The 20,787-nt window shown below is 44.1% G+C and overlaps 1 protein-coding gene across 1 annotated transcript in view; it reads right to left on the bottom strand.

Annotated features, from left to right (window-relative positions):
* The window catches only part of LOC136858375 (Y+L amino acid transporter 2), a 498,889-nt gene extending 481,467 nt beyond the window's left edge, over positions 1–17,422 (bottom strand). Inside the window, exon 1 of the mRNA XM_067137871.2 lies at positions 16,702–17,422. Coding sequence (XP_066993972.1) covers positions 16,702–16,962 — 261 coding nt within the window. The 5' untranslated portion in view covers positions 16,963–17,422. The remainder of the gene's footprint in view (positions 1–16,701) is intronic.
* Between the last annotated feature and the right edge of the window lie 3,365 nt (positions 17,423–20,787).

Genomic DNA, 20,787 nt, shown 5'->3' with positions numbered 1-20,787 from the left:
TTCATCATTTTTAACCGCTTAACCATTCCTGAGTATAGTAATAACCGAGATCACGAATTAGAACTAAATTCCTTCACTAATAGTGATCTTCAAAATGGAACCATTGCTAGTGCATAGTGATGCTCTCTACTCTTTCCTTTCTTTTCCTAGTACTTGCATAGAGTCCATTTTGCGAGCAGTTTTGAACTTTGAAGATACTGTATTTCGAAGGCTTGAACCAGGGCCTCTCAGGTTGCATTGCACGGTGCAAGGTGCAGAAACACGACTTCGCTAGGTTGACCAGAGTGCAGAGGGAAGGGAAATGTGATTTTTAGCAATAGCGCTGTCTCGTTCGCTCCGCCTGTCTCCCCCTTCTTCACTTGCTCTGCAGCGTTCCAACATCCGAGCAGAGTTTAATCCCACATAAACAGCAATCACCACCACCACCACTACCGAAGCCAACTAGCACGCCGAGGCGGGACGCCCACAACATGCTGCCAATGCCAGATTATATTTCAAATTCAAATAAAGTATCGTTACCACCTGATACACAAGAATATCGCATATTCTTGTCAGAAAATCCAGCGACAGGTCCCAATGTTGCAAAGTAGTTAAGCAACATTGGGCATGGTCAGTACCCGGATGGGTCACCATACAGGTCTACCATACCAGGTCTGAAACATACTCATCAAATTAACTTCGAACACCTCACCCATGGTCAAATACACCGCGAAAGAACGAATTAGCCAAACGTTTCCTAAACCAGTAATCAATATTCAGTTAATCATTGAATTTGTATAGAATCATAGATAGAGTCATTGTATAGATTATTATTATTATTATTATTATTATTATTATTATTATTATTATTATTACTGTATTACCAATCAACTTATTATCTTTATACTTATTTTCTAAACAGTCCATGTGAGGATCTCACTAGTGAAACCGGTATTGGAACTTACGAGGTGGGGTGGGGCACACATACTGTTAAATTTGGCGTCCGAACCGAGCTGAGTCGGACCGATGCACGGTACACAGAAATTCTGTGCATCGGTTTGCACGCCTAGAATTTTGGGCGTTTGAAAGACCCTGGTTTAAACCTTTCTTTAAGCCTTAGTTAAACAAATAATTTAAAAATACTGTTTAAAATTAATGATTCATGTGTATCATTGTTTAAGTGGTTAATACGTGGATGTAGCGCAGAAATGATGAAATGAGAGAAATAAAATATTTTCCTGCTCTTTCTCCATACCATTACTTGTCTATAGAATTTAAAAGTTTAAAAATACGGTACGGTAAATAAAGGGACACTTCGATTAACATTACTTTTTACTTAATGCAACAGTAAAGGAAAACGCCCTCTTACTGCACTGCACCAAACAGCTGTTGCTAAGCAAATATTTGCTAAATAGTTAGATAATAACTATCGCAAGGCGATTAGTTAATTAATTTAATTACGCAAGGAAATCGAGAGGCAAACAAGACGACTGTAAGTGAGGTTGTGTATCATGTTAGAAACAACATCGGCTTGTATTCCTTTATTATACGGTGGTTAATGTCTCTCATTGATAACTGTCTCAAGATACACCATGGTTAAAGTCGTTCCTTAACGTGCCATGGGCCGGCCAGTGTAGCTCGAACTGCCTGCGCCTGGCTGCCGGTTCTAAACTAGCGAAGTGCATGGCTGTGCTGTCGTTGAGTGTTACGTGTCTAATACGATAAACTGACAATCATGTATAACAAAAGCGGGCACAATTCGACTCAATGAGCGGCACTCCAGCTCACGGAAATAAAGGAGCAGAGTTCGCGCTCTGAGGGAAGGTGCAACCTAGCAGCTGCTTGCATGGCTCTCAGTTACAAGTAGTGAAGAGGCGCCTATCTAAACAGACTTTTAACAATTGCATTGTGCTTAATGTATCGTTCTATTCAGTGCATTAGATTATGGTAAGGAAACAAGATAAGTTATCTTATATACAAACGTCATGTGCTACGTAAATAAGCTTAATTATATTAATATAATTAGGTTATGCGTAGGAAACAAAATTAATTATTTTGACATGTGATAACTAAATACTACTTTGACTACTACCTGTACTCACAGAAATACTGTAGGCCAACGTAAAAGCTTGTTTAGGAATACAGTGAAATGAAATGGCGTATGGCTTTTAGTGCCGGGAGTGTCCGAGGACATGTTCGGCTCGCCAGATGCAGGTCTTTCGATTTGACTCCCGTAGGCGAACTGCGCGTCGTGATGAGGATGAAATGATGAAGACGACACATACACCCAGCCTCTGTGCCGGAGAACTTAAAAATTCCCGACCCTCCCGGGAATCGAACTCGGGACTCCTGTGACCAAAGGCCAGCATGCTAACCATTTGGCCATGGAGCCGGACAGGAATACAGTATAAACAATGAACGACAAACGAATTGTACGCTTGTATTGCGTAAACATAATATACTGCGCCAGGTACATTGCTGTGGCTTTGCTTGCGCCTTGACTCAGCATGTGTGTATGTTCAGTCTTCAGCCCTAAGGCTGGTTGGTTCCTCAACAGCTCTGCCATCAGCTGTCACAGATGGCCTAGGCATCACTGAAGAGGCGTACTAGGGAAATGAGGAGTGAGGTAGTTTCCCGTTGCTTTCCTCACCGAGACAGAAGTTGCTATTACATATCAGTCTGCCAAGCCCACTGAAATTCATGCACCAACCGACCCTAAGAGCAACATTTTCACACCATTCATAGCAGGGACTGGCTGCAGAAGGAATGGCGTTACTAGCATCGCTCATACCTCAGTCAATTTCATATGGCCAAAGCCAAGGATAAGACAGAGACAGATTAATGAAAGTAACAAAATTGCTCTAGCCCATACCAGAAGACATAGTGCACTGTAAACACTAGGTCCTTCCAGCAAAGGTATTAACTCAGCATATCGCTATCTAGTCTTTACAGCACAAACCATCAGAAGTCAGCTGCTCTCTACTCTTCCCTTGCTCATGCCGTCAGCTCAAGGAGCTGGACTCTTATTGCCCATCTATGATCTATGACGACAGTGATGCATAAGAAACTCCTAATAGTAGTATAAATGTGTCCGGCTTCATGGCTAAATGGTTAGCGTGCTGGCCTTTGGTCACAGGGGTTCCGGGTTCGATTCCCGTCAGGGTCCGGAATTTTAACCATAGTTGGCTAATTTCGCTGGCACGGGGACTGGGTATCTGTGTCGTCTTTATCATCATTTAATCCTCTTCACGACGCGCAGGTCGCCTACGGGAGTCAAATCAAAAGACCTCCATCTGGTGAGCCTAACTTGTCCTCGGACACTCCCGGCACTGAAAGCCTTACGCCATTTCATTTCATTTTCAGTATCAATGTAATGGAAAATTAAATGGGAATAAGCCGACTCTTAATAAATTACAGCGCACATACCGACCGACTGTGCAATGTGATTCGATTCTACGAACTAAATAGAGGAGGAAAGCGACACTCTTCCAGCCACTCTGACACTTCCATTGAGCGGTAGGCCTATCTACTGATAGAGGGTGTATAACATTCAATATTTCAGCTTTTATGGGTGACAGAAGAGGCGAACGGTTTTGGTAACTTACCATGAGTCTGTAAAGGTTTGTTTTTTTAATACCGGTTCGTTGCTTTACGTCGCACCGACACAAATAGGTCTTATGACGACGATAGAATAGGAAACAGCTAGTAGTGGGAAGGAAGCAGCCGTGGCATTAATTAAGGTACAGCCGCAGCATTTGCCTAATGTGAAAATAGGAAACCACGGAAAACAATCTTCTGGGCTGCCGACATCCATAGCCATAGCGCGACCACTCCGCTCGCTAACTGTATTTCTAACATATGGTTATTTCATGAAAATTTGTTGTTTTTATCCTTTGTATCATCTCTAGAAGTTTGAGAATTGAAATTTGATACATCCTGTATATCAAAGGTAATCTTTCAACTTAGGTTAGCTAGAACAACTATGGATCCAGAGTAAACGTTTTTTTGGCTAATCCTGTTTCTTTCTAGTATCGTTAGAACCAACTTGGCTCATTTAGACTTTTGGCAAGGTGTTGACGGTCGGATGCTACGCCACATACTTTTTCAGGAGAAAATTCCATGCCGGGCTGAGTGGCTCAGGCGGTTGACGCGCTCACCTTCTGACCCCAACTTGCCAGGTTCAATCCTAGTTCAGTTCGGTAGTATTTGAAGGTGCTCAAATACGTCAGCCTCGTGTCGGTAAATTTACTGGCACGTAAAAATAACTTCTGAGGGACTAAATTCCAGTACCTCGGCGTCTCCGAAAACCGTAAAAGTAGTTGGTGGGACGTAAAGCCAATAGCATTATTATTATTATTATTATTATTATTATTATTATTATTATTATTATTATTATTATTATTATTATTATTATTATAAAATTCCACTCTAGCAGCGGCCAGGATTTGTTCAACCTCCATCGTCTGAGGGGAAAGCCAACTGTTAAGCCACTACGCTATCGACGCACCTCCTCCTTCGCCCCCTCCTCATCCAATCAGTATGTATCCAGCGCATCAAATGGACAGTACATACACTGTACGAACTATTTTATGCAGTTATCCTCCAATCAAGTCCGATAGATTATTGGATGATGGAATGTGCGGAGTGAGGCATAGTGAAGTCACACTGTCACTGCATTCTCATCAAGGCGGCTGCGGTTTGAATCCGTACCAATTACACGTGGGATTTTGGAAATGAAAAAATATGTATCAGTGGCTCGTGTTCTACATACACTTGAAGGTATAATCATGATATCAATAGTCATATACAGCTACAAGCTTGCTCCTTTAGAAGACATGGGAAAAGGAAATACGATGTGTTTATCAGAAATATGAGAATAACGTGCAATGCTAACGTTATGGCAGAGTTAGAGCTTAATTATTCTTAATAATATTATTAGTATTAGGCCGTACGTACCAATAACTACTTTTACAGTTTTCAGAAAAGCCGAGGTGCCGAAAGTCTGCCTTGCAGGAGATTTTAACGTGCTAGTAAATCTACAGTCACAAGATTGGCATATTTTAGCACCTTCATATACCACCGGACTGAGCCAGGATTCGAACCCACTAACTTGGACTCAAAAATGCCATCACTCAACTGTCCGAACCACTCAACCCAGCCTTTATTTCTATTACAGCAATTTCTCACAATTTTGACCTACAATGATGGTGTAATCCTTTTTTATTATTTTATTTTGGCGTGGGTACGGCTGGCCTCTTTGAAGGCGACGCCTTCTCTCAGGCTACGGAGATTTTAATTGGTGGAGATGTACGGTGAAACTGGCAGGGTTGGCGGCCGTGGGCTAAACGAGAAACTGTCCCGGCATTCGCCTCAGTGCAGGAGAAGGTAACACGGAAAACCATTCTCAGGGCAGCCGACGGTGGGGACCGAATGCAGAGGTGAAGAGCCACAGTAGAGTTTGATGATGACCCCGTTCGAAGTTTTGCGAATAACCTGCTATCACCTCGCGACGCATGCTGAACTTCAGGTGAGTAGAGAAAATGGCGTGGAGGGGGCGGTATTCAGAGGACGGATTTAATACAAGAAATGAATGCGTTCCTGCTGCAAGAAATGAATGCGTTCCCTCTGGCGGGGAGTGGAGCGTACGCGGGTTCTTGATAGGATAGCGGGTTCCGGAAGTGGGGAGATCAGAATTGGTGTTGCGGTTCGGGTAGTGTGGATGGGCTCACTGTACATGGTGGTCCATTCCAGATGTGTAGAGGAGGCGGCTGATGGTGAAAATGAAGCTGCTACTAGGCAGCCTGTCGCTGGTTCTTCTGTTACGGGGTGTTTCGTTTATATTGGGTCCAGCTGTCTTCTCGCAGTGGGATAGGAAGAAACAGTGCGATGTAGTTAGACCGGCGTAGGAGTACGTCAGTGCTGAGCATAAGCCAGAGACAGCAGATATTTCGACGGCGGATTGAACGATACCAGTGGTGGTGGTGACTGTACTGAAGGCAACTGGGACGTAGGGCGTAAACGGATACTTATTTACTGGAGTCGAATATGCCTAGAAGGGAGATAAGTTGCTTCCGGTTCGAAGGGTGGGGTGGGGGTGATGGCGATGAAAACTGGGGGGATAAGGCGACCCCAGACACGTGCGAATCCAGCCCTCGTATAGGGACTGATCCCATCCAGCCCAACCTATGAGTCCCAAAGAGAAGAGGGGTTGAAAGCCAAGTGGGGATGAAAAGTTCGAGTAGAAGAAGGGTTATAACCCTGACAGGAAACTTCCTGGGGTGATATACCGCAAACTGCGCTTCAGTCCACCTGGCTTATGACGTATTAAAAAACAATGAACTCAGTGGAGTCGAAGCGTTCGGCACAACATGGTGCTGGACTTGCTCACGGAGTGCCTATACAGGCCGCAGTATACCGGTATAAAAAATGTTCACTGGTGGCGCTGTAAGACGAAAGAGAAAGATCGTGTACGAATCTCAGTCACAGTCGATTTGCGACTGGGTGACAGTGAATGTTGGGACCACTGATCTATTTTCTGGTCCTATGTTCCATGTCAACTGGTTGGAAGTTTGCATGGATAGACGTAGGCCTATTTGGTAGTTTCAAAGGTTAGACGTGTAACGTCGTTGCGACAAGTGATACATTTGTTACCTGTACTTCATTTGAAGGATTTGGGACATTGAAATGGCTATGGCGAAGGTTTGGTTTTCCTGCCTGACAGTTGGACGAGATTTGAGGAAGGAGAACTTCTAGCTCACAAGGTGGCGGCTACCCTGGATTTAAGTCATAGGGGATGTTAGATGGTTAGGGTGTACAGTATTCAGGGGGAAGAGGTTCTTGGCTGTCAGGTGCTCGGCTACTCGATCCACCGAGTGACCCTGACTGCGGGAGTACTGGGATAGGCCTGTTGGTTTGCGGGAGGGTGATCCTTGTTCAGGGTAGGATGGGTAAGTGGGATTTTGGGAATTAATGCGAGCAAGATTGTTCGTAAGATACTGTAATCTGCGTGGACTGGCAGCTTGGTGGTGTTTAGTAGTTGAATGGTGTTTGGACCAAAGTTGGGGTGTAAATTTGTAAGTGGAGCGGGTGGTTAGTTCGTTGATATCGGTGCTTCAACTTTTTTTATTTTTTTTAGAATTTTTATATTGTTACTTATATTTCCTTTTTCTCATTCTTTCCTTGTTTTCGTTTCATTTTCTGCTTAAGGACGACACACACACTCAGTCCCCGAGCCAGCAGAAATAACCTTGTAAGGTTAAAATCCTCTACCCGGCCGGGAATCGAACCCGGGCTCCTTCAACCAAAGACCAGCACGCTAACCATTCAGCCATGGAGCCGGACACAACTGGGCGATAACTGCCTCCCGGGCAAGTTGGCCGTGCGGTTAGGAGCGCGCAGCTGTGAGCTTGCAATCCGGGAGATAGTGGGTTCGAATCCCACTGTCGGCAGCCCTGAAGATAGTTTTCCATGGTTTCCCATTTTCACACCAGGCAAATGCTGGGGCTGTACCTTAATTAAGGCCACGGCTGCTTCCTTCCCACTCCTAGACCTTTCCTATCCCATCGTCGCCATAATACCTATCTGTGTCGGTGCGACGCAAAGTCACTAGCAAAAATTACCTCCGTGACATAGGAGCAACCAGGGAAGGAAGCGGCGTGATTGCTGTGGCAATTTGCACACTTTGCCTTGCCCCGAGGCTGTGTGCAGATAGTGTGACGGTGATTTCCACCTCAATTATTGCAGTTTGCTTGATTGCCACTATAATAGCAGTTGAAGTCGCTATAGCGATACTGGGGTGGTAGCAGTAGCCGGTGACTGCAACTTGAGATTTTCGGCTCCGAAAAATCCCGCGAACACACTGAATAATCATTTGCTGTGCATCAACCGACGATCCTTATCTTTACTCTCGACAGCCTTCACGAGGTTTCCTTCGTACCATAGTGTAACGAAGTTGACGCAGAGTCTACAAACAATGACATCTTCAATAAAGAAAGCGAGTTCGCATATCAACCTTACCTTACATCGCTCATTTTTCGAACAGATTTTGCTAACCTGGAGGAAAAGCCGGGGGGTTAAGGCTGTCTCTTTTATAGGCTGAGCGTAACAGAATGAAATGAAAGAAACGAGAATAATTTCTGGCACGAATAGTTGGGAACAACAGTAGAAGAATGTTCATGTTGAAGAGATTAAGGCTAATTTAAAATTAAAACCTTGGAATGAAATGGTGCGCATTGACAGTGTTTTACAGTGGAGTCATGTGAGGGGAATGGCGGAAGATAGCTTACGTAAGAGTCTGATGGATTCACTGTACATGTCAATAGAAGCTTGGTAAACGATGGTTAGACTATTTGGACTTTTTTTTTTTTTTTTTTTTTTTGCTAAGGGCTTTACGTCGGACCGACACAGATAGGTCTTATGGCGACGATGGGATAGTAAAGGCCTAGGAGTTGGAAGGAAGCGGCCGTGGCCTTAATTAAGATACAGCCCCAGCATTTGCCTGGTGTGAAAATGGGCAACCACGGAAAACCATCTCCAGGGCTGCCGATAGTGGGATTTGGACTATTTCTAAGTTAAGGTGTATAGATAAGGATGATGAGAATAAAAAGAAGAAGAAAGGGCAGGAGGATTTTCGTTTGCAGAGGTTTATAAAGTCCTCCGGTTCCTTGGATGAATGGTCAGTGACGCGGCCCTCGGTTCAGATGGTCCAGGTTTCGATTCCCGGCGGATTGGGGATTTGAGTCACGTCTAGTTAATTTCTCCGGTTCGGGGACTGGATGTTTGTGTTTGTCTCACTACGCATCTCTTCGTGCACACAAAACACGCAACAGTTCATTCCACAAAGGGTTGGTGTCAGGAAGGGTATCCAGCCGCAAGACAGAACCAAGGCCATTATAAGCAACACAGTTCGAGCGCACGACCCCGCCAGGGCGTGCTAAAATAATCAAGAAGAAGAAGAAAAAGAAAATATATACGAGACCAATTTAATAATGATCATCAATAAAACTTGAAATCTTAAAATGTGATCACTTGTCCATCAAAATGATGTTCAGCACTGCCCATTCACTTACATCGGATATTCTCTCATTGATTTCCATAACCTTAATTCTTTCTAATTTAAGGTTCAAATTCCTATTGTTACGTGATACTCCATCCTCTCCCTTCCACCACAAAGCATGCTACAAAATCTAACAAGCGACGAAGTCCTCTTCTCCCTCCTATCCGAAACGTGGTACCTCAGCGGAAATATTATCTTGACATAAAATACCGGTATATGAAAGGACACGGCAAAAGGCCAATAGAGCACTCGCAATGTAGTAGTTCTGGACACGCTGAAATATTAAAACATGCCAGGGAATGTGAACGATGTGTGCGAGTAGAAATCTACTGTATTTTCCAGGATGAAGTACAGCGCGGCACGGGAGAAGGCGGTACCACATACAACAGTCCCCCTTTCAACAGCTGTAATTCCAGATCGCCGAAGGACAAAAAACGTCACACTACTTTCACCGGTCAAGAGCAAGGTGAACGACTGCTCAGGTGTCAGTACCACCCCGTCGAAACTCAAGGTACCCGGGAGTCTGAAACGTGAGTGGTGTCGCTAGCTGTTAGATACCACGGATTCGTTCCCTACCTACACAGGTATCTTCAGAAGGTAGACCTCAAACTCAGGCCGTCGTCGCCATAAGACCTATCGGTGTCGGTGCGACGTAAAAAAAAAAAAAAAACCTCAGGCTGCAAGAAAAAAGATAACAAATAACGTGTTACCCGAGATCGTGGCAATTCTTGTCATATTTCTGTAGGGGTCTCTGTCGTAAGAGGCGACTACAAGGGACCCTAAGGGCTCCCAACTTAGAAGCGTGGGTTGGCAACCACTGTTCGCTGAGCTGATTCCTGGCACTGCTTCCACTTACTTGTGCCAAGCTCTTCACTGTCATCTATCCTATCCGACTTTCCTTGGTCAACTCCTGTTCTTTTGCGACCCCGACGATATTAGGTTGCGAGGTCTAGGGAGTCTCATTTTCATGCCCTTCGTGGTCCTTGTCTTCCTTTGGCCGACACCTTCATCTTTCGAACTGTCGGATCCCTTCCATTCTTTCTCTCTGATTAGTGTTATGTAGAGGATGGTTGCCTAGTTGTACTTCCTCTTAAAACAATAATCACCGGGTGAGTTGGCCGTGCGGTTAGAGTCGCGCAGCTGTGAGCTTGCATCCGGGGGAGAGTCGGTTCGAATTCCACTGTCGGCAGCCCTGAATATGGTTTTCCGTGGTTTCCCACTTTCACACCAGACAAATGCTGGGGCTGTACCTTAATTAAGGCCACGGCCGCTTCCTTCCCACATCTAGGCCTTTACTATCCCATCGTCGCCATAAGATCTATCTGTGTCGGTGCGACGTAAATCAAATAGGTAAGGTAAGGGTGTATTCTGCCCGAAGGCAGGTCCGAACCTCCACAGAGGTGTGCCTGAGCCGGAGTTTACGTACGGTAGGGTGGCCAGTTCCTTTCCGTTCCTCCATTCCCTTACTCCCCACCAACAGCGCGTGACAACCCATCCGAATCTTGACCACGCCCAATGTTGCTTAACTTCGGAGATCTCACGGGATCCGGTGTTTCAACACGGCTACGGCCGTTGGCAAATCAAAAAGCAAATAATAATAATAATAATAATAATAATAATAATAATAATAATAATAATAATAATAATAATAATAATAATAATAATAATAATAAACGTTAAGCCGATTGTCTTGCTCTTCTTAGCCCTGATTACATACATATATATAATGTGTGTGTGTGTGTGTGTGTGTGTGTGTGTGTGTGTGTGTGTGTGTGTGTGTGTAACAAACGCCATAGAAACACAGGTTCAGACAGGAGTCACATATAGTCTAATTACCAAACTAATGTCGATGCCTCAAGTACTTTATTATTATTATTATTATTATTATTATTATTATTATTATTATTATTATTATTATTTATTGTCCGCCTCTCTGGTGTAATGGTTCGTGTGATTAGCTGCCACTCCCGGAGGCCCGGGTTCGATTTCCAGCTCTGCCACGAAATCTGAAAAGTGGTACGAGTGCTGGAACGGGGTCGACTCGGTCACAGGTGGTCAACTGACTACAAGGGGGTTCGATTCCTACCTCAGCCATCCTAGAAGTGGTTTTTCGTGGTTTTCCAATTCTCCTCCAGGCAAATGTCGGGATGGCACCTAACTTAAGGCCATGGCCACATCCTTCCCTCTTCCTTGTCTATCCCTTCCGATCTTCCCATCCCCCTATAAGGACCCTGTTCAGCATAGCAGGTGAGACAGCCCGGGCGAGGTACTGGTCCTCTTACCCAACTGTATCCCCGACCCAACGTCTTACGTTCCTGGACACTGCCCTTGAGGCGGTATAGGTGGGATCTCCCGCTGTCCGAGGGAGAAACCAACGCTGAAGGTAAACGGATTAAGCATATTATTATTATTATTATTATTATTATTATTATTATTATTATTATTATTATTATTATTCATGCACCTTCATTATAGACCGTTTTGCCTTTCAGCGTTCAGTCTGCAAGTCTCTGTAAATTTACTAATCCCCACCACAATCCTCTATTTGTAACTAGTGCTGTGGCCTCGTTTAGTTCTCTCTTATCTTTAATCGTTGGAAACTGAGTCTAACCATCGTCGTCTTGGTCTCCCTCTATCGCTCTTACCCTCTATAACATAGTCCATTATTTTCCTAGGTGACCTATCCTCCTCCATTCGCCTCACATGACCCCACCACCGAAGCCGGTTTATGCGTACAGCTTCATCCATCGAGTTCATTCCTACCTTAGCCTTTATTTCCTCATTCCGAGTACCCTTCTACCAATGTTCCCACCTGTTTGTGTCAGCAATCATTCTCGATACTTTCATGTCTGTTACTTCTAACTGTTCCTTCTAAGATATACTGAGTCCACCCATCTTTCACTCCTATAAAGCAAAGTTGGTCTGAAAACAGACCGATGTAAAGATAGTTTAGTCCGAAGGATGACTTTCTTCTTACAGAATTACTGTTGATCGCAACTGCGAGCTCACTGCATTAGCTATACTGCACCTTGAATCAATCTCACTGCGAAATTATCTACCTGTTCCAGCTTTGTATTCCCAATATGGCATTCAGTTCTCTTGGATTTCTTACCTATTGACATCAATTTAGTCTTAGAAAGGCTAATTTTCATACCATACATACTGCACCTATGTTAAGTTCCAAGATATTAGACTGCAGGCTTTCGGCACAATCTGCCACTAAGACGAGGTCGTCTGCATAGGCTAGACCACGGTAGCTACCGTGGGCTAGACTACTTACTACATTTCCGCCTAACTGAATCTCTCCCTGCCACTTAATATCTTTCAGCAGATGGTCCATGTTAATTATGAACAATAAAGGTAAAAATGGAAATAGCGTGCCGGGAGATCCCAGGACAGATTCGGCTCGCCAGGTGCAGGTCTTTTCATTTGACGTCCGTAGGCGACCTGCACGTCGGATGAGGATGAAATGATGATGAAGACAACACATACACCCAGCCCCCGTGCCAGGGAAATTAACCAATGTTGGTTAAAATTCCCGACCCTGCCGGGAATCGAACCCGGGACCCCTGTGGCCGAAGGCCAGCACGCTAGCCATTTATCCATGGAGCCGGACAACAACAAAGGTGGAAGATTATAGCCTTGTCTAGCCCCTGTAATTACTTTGAACCAAGAACTTATTCTACCACCACCGAGCTCGATAGCTGCAGTCGCTAAGTGCGGCCAGTAGCCAGTAACTGGGAGATAGTCTGTTCCAGACCCACTGTCGGCAGCCCTGAGGATGGTTTTCCGTGTTTTCCCATTTTCACGCCAGGCAAATGCCGGGGCTCTACCTTAATTAATGCCACAGCCGCCTCCTTCCACTTCCTAGGCCTTTCCTATCACGTCGTCACCATAAGACCTACCTGTGTCGGTGCGACGTAAAGCAAATAGCATTCTACCACCAATTCTCACTGCAGCCCAATTGTCAACATAAATGCCTGTGACTGATTTAAATAATCTACCCTTAATTCCATAGTCCCCTAGTATGATGAACAATTTTTTCCCTCGGTATCCTGTGATAAGCTTTCTCTAGATGTATGAAACATAAAAGAAACTGTCTATTCCTCTCTTAGCATTTTACAATTACCTGGCGCATACTGAAAATCTGATCCTGACAGCCACTCTGTCTGAAACCACACTGTTTTTCATACAAATTCCTCTCAACCACTGTTATTATTATTATTATTATTATTTTGCTAGGGGCTTTACGTCGCATCGACACAGATAGGTCTTATGGCGACGATGGGATAGGAAAGGCCTAGGAGTTGGAAGAAAGCGGCCGTGGCCTTAATTAAGGTACAGTCCCAGCATTTGCCTGGTGTGAAAATGGGAAACCACGGAAAACCATTTTCAGGACTGCCGATAGTGGGATTCGAACCTACTATCTCCCGGATGCAAGCTCACAGCCGCGCGCCTCTACGCGCACGGCCAACTCGCCCGGTATTATTATTATTAATCACCAGTTGCACCTCTACACATCTGAAACCGACCACCATGGACAGTTAGCCCATCCACCCTACCCAAACCACAAATATAAATTCTGATCTCCCCATTTCCGAAACCCACCGTCCAATCAGCAACCTCCGTACCCTCCAACCCCGTCAGCGGGAACTCATTCAGTCTTCTGTTTAAACCTCTCCGTCGAATACGACTCAACCCACGCCATTTTCTCTACCCCCCCTGAAGTTCAGCATGCGTCGCGAGGAGATAGCAGATATTCGCAAAACTTCGAACGGTGTGATTCTCAAACTCTACTGGGGCTATATACCTCTGCATTTGGGATACCATATGATGTTTGTAGTTACATTTTATGTCTGCATTTACTTGAAATGAGGAGAGTATGTCGTATATTAAAATAGTTTGCCGTTGTGACAGGTAGACTACCAACATTTTAAGATATTCTATTTTTTCCGTAGTTTCCCATGATCATACCAGGCAAATGGTGAAGTTGTACCTTAATTAAGGCCACGGTCACTTCCTTCCCACTCCTAGCCCTTTCTTATCCCACCGTCACCACAAAACCTATCTGTGTCGGTGCGACGTAAAGAAAATTGTACAAAAACATAGGTATCCCTGACATATATTTTTTTTTTTTATCCTACGCCGTTTATCGACATATGGCACCCTTTTGATATAGGCTGTCGGGTGCAGTGTTAACACTGGTACGTTTTCGAGGACGCTGGGAGGAGATGATAGAACTGAGAAGTAAGCAGTTGTGACCTTAATTAAAGTACAGTCCTAGCACTTGTCTGGTGCAAAAATACGAAACCACGGAAAGCCATCTGCAGAGCTGTCAACAATAAGGCTCGAGCCCACCCTTTCTTGAAGGCATGATATTTACATTATTGGTTTTACGCCCCACTAACTAATTCTACAGTTTTCGAAGATAATGAGATGTCGGAATTTAGTCGCACAGGTGTTCTTTCACGTCCTGATAAATCTACCTATACGGCGCCAACTCGAAAGACCTGCACCGGGCGTCTCCGAAGGCCACACCCCATTAATATTATTATGAGGAAAGCAACAGGAAACTACCTCACTCCTCATTTCCCTAGTATGCCCCTTCAGTGACACCTAAGCTATCTATGGCAGCTGTTGGTGGAGCCGTGGAGGATGAAACCAGCTCTCGAGCTGAATCAACATCATCATGATTATTTTGCTCTAACGTAACTGAAAGCGATTATTTTCATAGAAAACTTACTAGCCTTATAGGTTTTACTGAAAAGAAAATACATTTTAAATAATTGTGAATCTCAGCCCGTCTCTATGGTGTAGTGGTTAGCGTGATTAGCTGCCATCCCCGGAGGCGCGGGTTCGATTCCCGACTCTGCCACGAAAAATGTGAAAAGTGGTACGAGTGCTAAAACGGGGTCCACTCAGCCTAGGGAGATCAATTGAGTAGAAGGGGTTTCGATTCCTCTCTCAGCCATCCTCAAAGTGGTTTTCCGTGGTTTGCCACTTCTACTCCAGGCAAATGCCGGGATGGGACCTAACTTAAGGCCATGGCCGCTTCCTTCCTTATTCCTTATCTATCCCTTCCGATCTTCCCATTCTCTCACAAGGCCCCTGTTCAACATAGCAGGTGAGGCCACCTGGGCGAGGTACCGGTCCTCCTTCCCAGTTTCATCCACCCGACCCGAAGTATGACGCTCCAGGACACTGCCCTTGAGGTGGTAGAGGTAGGATCCCTCGCTGAGTCTGAGGGAAAAGTCAGCCTTGGAGGGTAAATGGATTAAGAAAGAAAGAAAGAAAGAAAGAAAGAAAGTGAATTTCACCTGATAACATTCCTTATAAGGGAGAACAACATGATGTTATAGTGAACAGTCGAAATTACCAATTCATAGTACGATTTTTAATGTTCTCGTCCATATTGCTTTGTGTTTGTGTAAAATCCGAACCGTAGGAAAGAGAAGCTATCTTGTAAATTATACATTATCATCAAATATACAGTTGTAAATTTGAGTTTCTATTATACTTACTGTAGGTATATTTCCTTTGTGATTAGACTGAATTGTAATTGCCCATTTTATACCTCTATCAAATTTTATGTTGGGTATCGTAGTTTTTCAACAATACAGTTAGGAGGAAAAGTCATAATTTTATCATTAATTCAGAATGTATCCACCAGCACAAATTAGGTGGCAAAAGCACCTAACTTTAATGAACAGAACCCCTCCAAATAATCTGGTTTCGAATCTGAGCGTTGTTTGAATCCAACTTGAGGAATCTTTTAGAATTTTTCCACTCGTCAGGAACATGAGACGGTGGTTTCTCTCTTCCAAGTTCTAGAAAGGGATTTCTATCCTAATCTTACTTTTTAGACATACTATTGGAATTACACAGTAACATAAATGTCGGTCTACTGTCAACACGTCTTTCTACGCGCAGCCGTCAGTTACTACTCGTAAAAGTCATAGCACGTTTGAAGGTAATCCACGCCACCGTTGCATCATATGCCACTGCCTCTGTTCGAATGCGGATACCACGTGTACCTTCCTGGTCAGGTGAGCCGGCGCCTTTCTGTTGTCGCATTGCTTACACGGTACAACCGTACGAAATGAACAAGATTGACAGATGAAGCATCAACACTCGAGGAATACCCCACAAATTTACCAAATGCACAAAATTATGAATCTAACAATCATTTACAATTTAATTTAACGATTAACAGTGTTTACTACATACTGTATCTGTACCTAAATTATCATAATCTAACACACATTTTAAAGCGATAAAACTAGCTAAATTTTTTGCGAATACCCTTTGACATTCAGGATGTCAACAGGGGTGAAATAGCGCGCAATGCCGCGTGCTTGCGATGTATCGACCCGAAACAAGACACTTTAGAGCTTATACAGGTTCTTCATGTGGACGTATGAACCAGAGACTGGGACAGTAATACATCTCTCCATGCACAGAGTAACTGCATGATTAAAAATGGAACAAATATTGAGAATCTATGTTAGCGGCAGACACTTACAAATATCTCATAAAATGAGAAATCAGATGCCAATTTCAGGTCTAATTCGTGGGACATAAACAATTAGAGACTGAAAGCTTTCAAACTATGATCCTGACAAACAGAGAAGTCTAAAGAAGTGCTCCAGTTAGTGGAGATCACTCACCATAGAGAAGACCCCAGAGACGATCCAGACGATGAGCGATGCATTCACCGAGCCGGTGTATTTGAGAACTCCAGTGGGTGAGACAAATATACCGGAACCGATTATACTTCCTACGATGACGGTAATTCCATTTAGAAGACTCATCTTGGCTTTGAGGCAAATCGCGTCATCGTCAGCCGTCGGAGAAGGTATCTCTTTCCCGACAGCATCATTCAAAGGAAGCTCGTCGTGTTTCGATTTTTCTCCCGGTGATGCAGGCATCGTTATTGTTCAATTCTGCGCGAGTATTTTTAATGCGGTGAAATATTTTTACAAAAATATACCTCCGTCAACTGACCACAATATACGTTATTTAAATGCCAAAAAGATTTATTTATACAGTATATACTGTATAGTCAATGAAGAATATAATAGCCTTCAGGCGTATTCCCAGTTTTTGTTCTGAACACAGCTGTCTTAAAACCTCGTGCCTATGAATAGCCTATAAATGAGAACGTTTTGAGGTATTGATTTGACAAACTACAGTATGCTTCGCACCCCCTAAACATACAGGTTTAAGCAGACGGTGGAAGAGAGCTCATGGGATTCACGACACAACACGCACAGTCTATCACTGCACCCAACGAACTGATTCCAAGCCAACCCCCAACATGGTAAAAGAACCCCGCCTTCACCACCATCCCTTCCACCCTGCCACCTGCGCAGCGCGCGCCGTAGTGTGGCACCAGAGCAGTCGGGGAACACACGAACCACACTAGTGCGGCGACTAGCCGCCAGGAGCAGGCGGTGCGCTTGACCCTGGCACTCGAAAGTGCATTAGGCTATCACTGAGTAGTCTCAATGACATTGTCCGACAGGATTCATGAAGCCGCCGAGTAGGCGAATGTTGCGGAAGTTAGGCACTGAACAAACGCTGCACGAACACTGAGCTTTATGACATTTTGTTTGTACGAAATAAAGCATTTATACCTGCGTACAACGAACATTTTTACAAAATTATAGTGCAATTAAAAGAAGTTTGTTTCGTAAAGAATAATGGTCTACTTTTTGTGTTCGACTCATTGCCTGAATGGTCAGCGTTAAGGCCTTCGGTTCAGAGGGTCCCGTGTTCGATTCCCGGCCGTGTCGGGGATTTTAATCGCATCTGATTAATTCTTCTGGCCCGGGGACTGGGTGTTTGTGTTTGTCCCAACATGTTCATCTTCATATTTACACAGCACAACACACTACACTAACAACCACCACAGAAAGACGCAATAGTGATTACATCCCTCCGTATAGGGCTGGCGTCAGGAAGGGCACCCGGCCGTAAAACAATGCCAAATCCATATGTGCGACACAGTTCGCACCCGCGACCCCACAGGTGTGGGAAAAGCGGTAGAAAAAAAGAAGAAGAATTGTCTACTTTTAGTGTAGTGCTTCTGATTATTCGCTTTCATTTTTAATTCCCTATTTCCAATTTACCCTCCGACTACTCAAAGGTCCCAGTCTCTTCTGATTTCTACCCCCTCCCCCGGCTCTACAACCCTAACGGGCATTACCCTCCCAAGCGACCGCTGTTCATATTATGGCGTGATACTTGGTCAGCGTGACGGATTCCCTCAACCGTTATTCTTGGCTTTCTAGACTAGGACCGATGTCTCACAGTCGCATAGCTCCTCGGAACCGGGTTCAATAGCTACAGTCGCTTAAGTGCGGCCAGTATCCAGTATTCGAGAGATATTGGGTTCGAACCCCACTGTCGGCAGCTCTGAAGATGGTTTTCTGTGGTTTCTCATTTTCACACCAGGAAAATGCTGGGGCTGTACCTTAAGTAAGGGCATGGCCGCTTCCTTCCCACTCCTAGTCCTTTCCTGTCCCATCGTCGCCATAAGACATATCTGTGTCGGCGTGACGTAAATCCAATTGTAAAAAAAAAAAAAAAAAAAAAAAGAAGAGCTCCCCGGTTGTTCTCATGTAGACTGAGTGGACCACGAATCAGCATTCAGATCCAGGTAAACATCCCTGACTTGTCTGGGAATCGAACCCGGAGCTTCTCGGTACAATGCAGGCTCGCTACCACTACACCGCGGGGCCAGTGTTCTGCTGTTGATGAAGCTGACCTGATCCGTGCTACAACTCGTTATACAGGTGACCTTCTGGAATAGAAGGGTTGAAAATAAGGATCATCTAGACAGAGAAGGGGTCTACAAGAAGTTAACCAACATGTTTATTTTCTTTTTGGAAGGGCAAAGAGAAATCAAGGGAAAACATTTCAAAGCGTTTGGATAGATGCTTTTCAGGATCGACTCGCTAGCGGAGAGAATGTAAAACATTTCCTGTCTGTCGAATATCATTTATAAAATAAACGGAAAGTTACCTGAATCATAAACACCATTGCATTAATAATATATTTCGTCTAATCAAGTGCGCAATTTTCTCAAATCAGATCTAATCAAATGAAATATTACATTGGAAATATGTACAACTGTATTGTACACTCACGCTTCCAGCTAACAAACCCCATGGGTCTATAGCTCTGACGGGCCTTGTCTTACGAAGCAACCGCTGATCATTCCAAAGGCCTGCAGATTACTAGTTGGCACATTGTTAGCGGGACAAATCTTCTTTCTAGATCGGGGGGGCCTTATGCACAAACGAACTTTGCAACTTTTCGCTTTGCACTTTGTACTCTTCAGTTCAGATTTTGTTCCACCATCACTTTTTAGATTTAGCTTGCAAAATGAAAAGTGAAAAGTTAGGAATCTTTTCATTTTTTTAGCCTGTTATGTTCGTCCATTGGTGCAGAAATGCAAAGTGCAAAGAAATGAAGTGAAAAGTTTTCATAAATCCTGCAAAGAGATGATTCCCTTTTCATCTGTTAATTAACAAGTATGTACACTAGAGTCTCGGTGCAGAATTTTGTTTAGTGATATAAACACATTACGACGTGAGCTTTTGTTAGCATCAAGTGAGGACAGTGATGAAGAATCCAATAACAGAACGTACAAAGACGAGATTAATTTTCATAACCTCACTTAGACGGACTTCCGCGAGTGATTTCGTATTACCCCAACACAGGCTGGCTATATTCTTGAAATTATCGGTCATTTATTGAAACATGCAACAAAAAGAACATTCGTTAGTAAATGGTGCCCAGCTGCACGGTGTAGCACCAATGCATGGGCATCAAAATCAATTATTTGCAGAAGTGTTACCAAAGTCGTAGATGTAATATTAGTCGTAAATGTAATATTTCCTAACAGTACGTTGGCCTGATAATCCACATAATATAGCGACAGGATTTCTAATGAAGGATGAATTTCCTTCTGTGTGTGGATGTGTTGACGGTGCTCTCGTTAACATTAATGTGTGTCATCATTTGAGAGGTTATCTTTAAAGTTGTCAAAAAGGATGTCACGTTTCTCCTTGACAACTTCCAGCACAGCCAACTTCTTGTTATACTAACCTTTCTTTTCCACGATAAAAACTTAAACGGTACCACAATTATACCGTCAAGTTCGCCGCGAAAAGTAAAGCATTAAAATCATAGAGTAATAGGGCTATACAGTTTGCTCATGGAATAAACTCGATCGGATCACTCATTCGCAAAGACTTTTCACTTTGCGAAGAAATGAAAATGAAATGGCGTATGGCTTTTAGTGCCGGGAGTGTCCGAGAACATGTTCGGCTCGCCAGGTACAGGTCTTTTGATTTGACACCCGTAGGTGACCTGCGCGTCGTGATGAGGATGAAATGATGATGAAGACAACACATACACCCAGCCCCAGTGCCAGCGAAATTAACCAATGATGGTTAATTCCCGACCCTACCGGGAATCGAACCCGGGACCCCTGTGACCAAAGGCCAGCACGCTAACCATTTAGCCATGGAGCCGGACTTTGCGAAGAAATTGAAAAGTACAACCTCGATCATGGTGGAACAGAAAGACTTTGCACTTTGCAAGAATTGAAAAGTGAAAAGTGCAAAGTTGAAAAGTTTCAAAGTTCGTTCGTGGAACAGGCCCCAGGGCAGCTAATCTCGCCGTCAGACAGTTCCTCAATTGTCCTCACGCAGGCAGAGTGGACCTCGATCCAACAGCATAAA

The sequence above is a fragment of the Anabrus simplex genome, chromosome 1 (genome assembly GCF_040414725.1).
Source record: "Anabrus simplex isolate iqAnaSimp1 chromosome 1, ASM4041472v1, whole genome shotgun sequence".
Classification (NCBI taxonomy): domain Eukaryota; kingdom Metazoa; phylum Arthropoda; class Insecta; order Orthoptera; family Tettigoniidae; genus Anabrus; species Anabrus simplex.
This window is presented reverse-complemented; position numbering and strand designations above follow the sequence as displayed.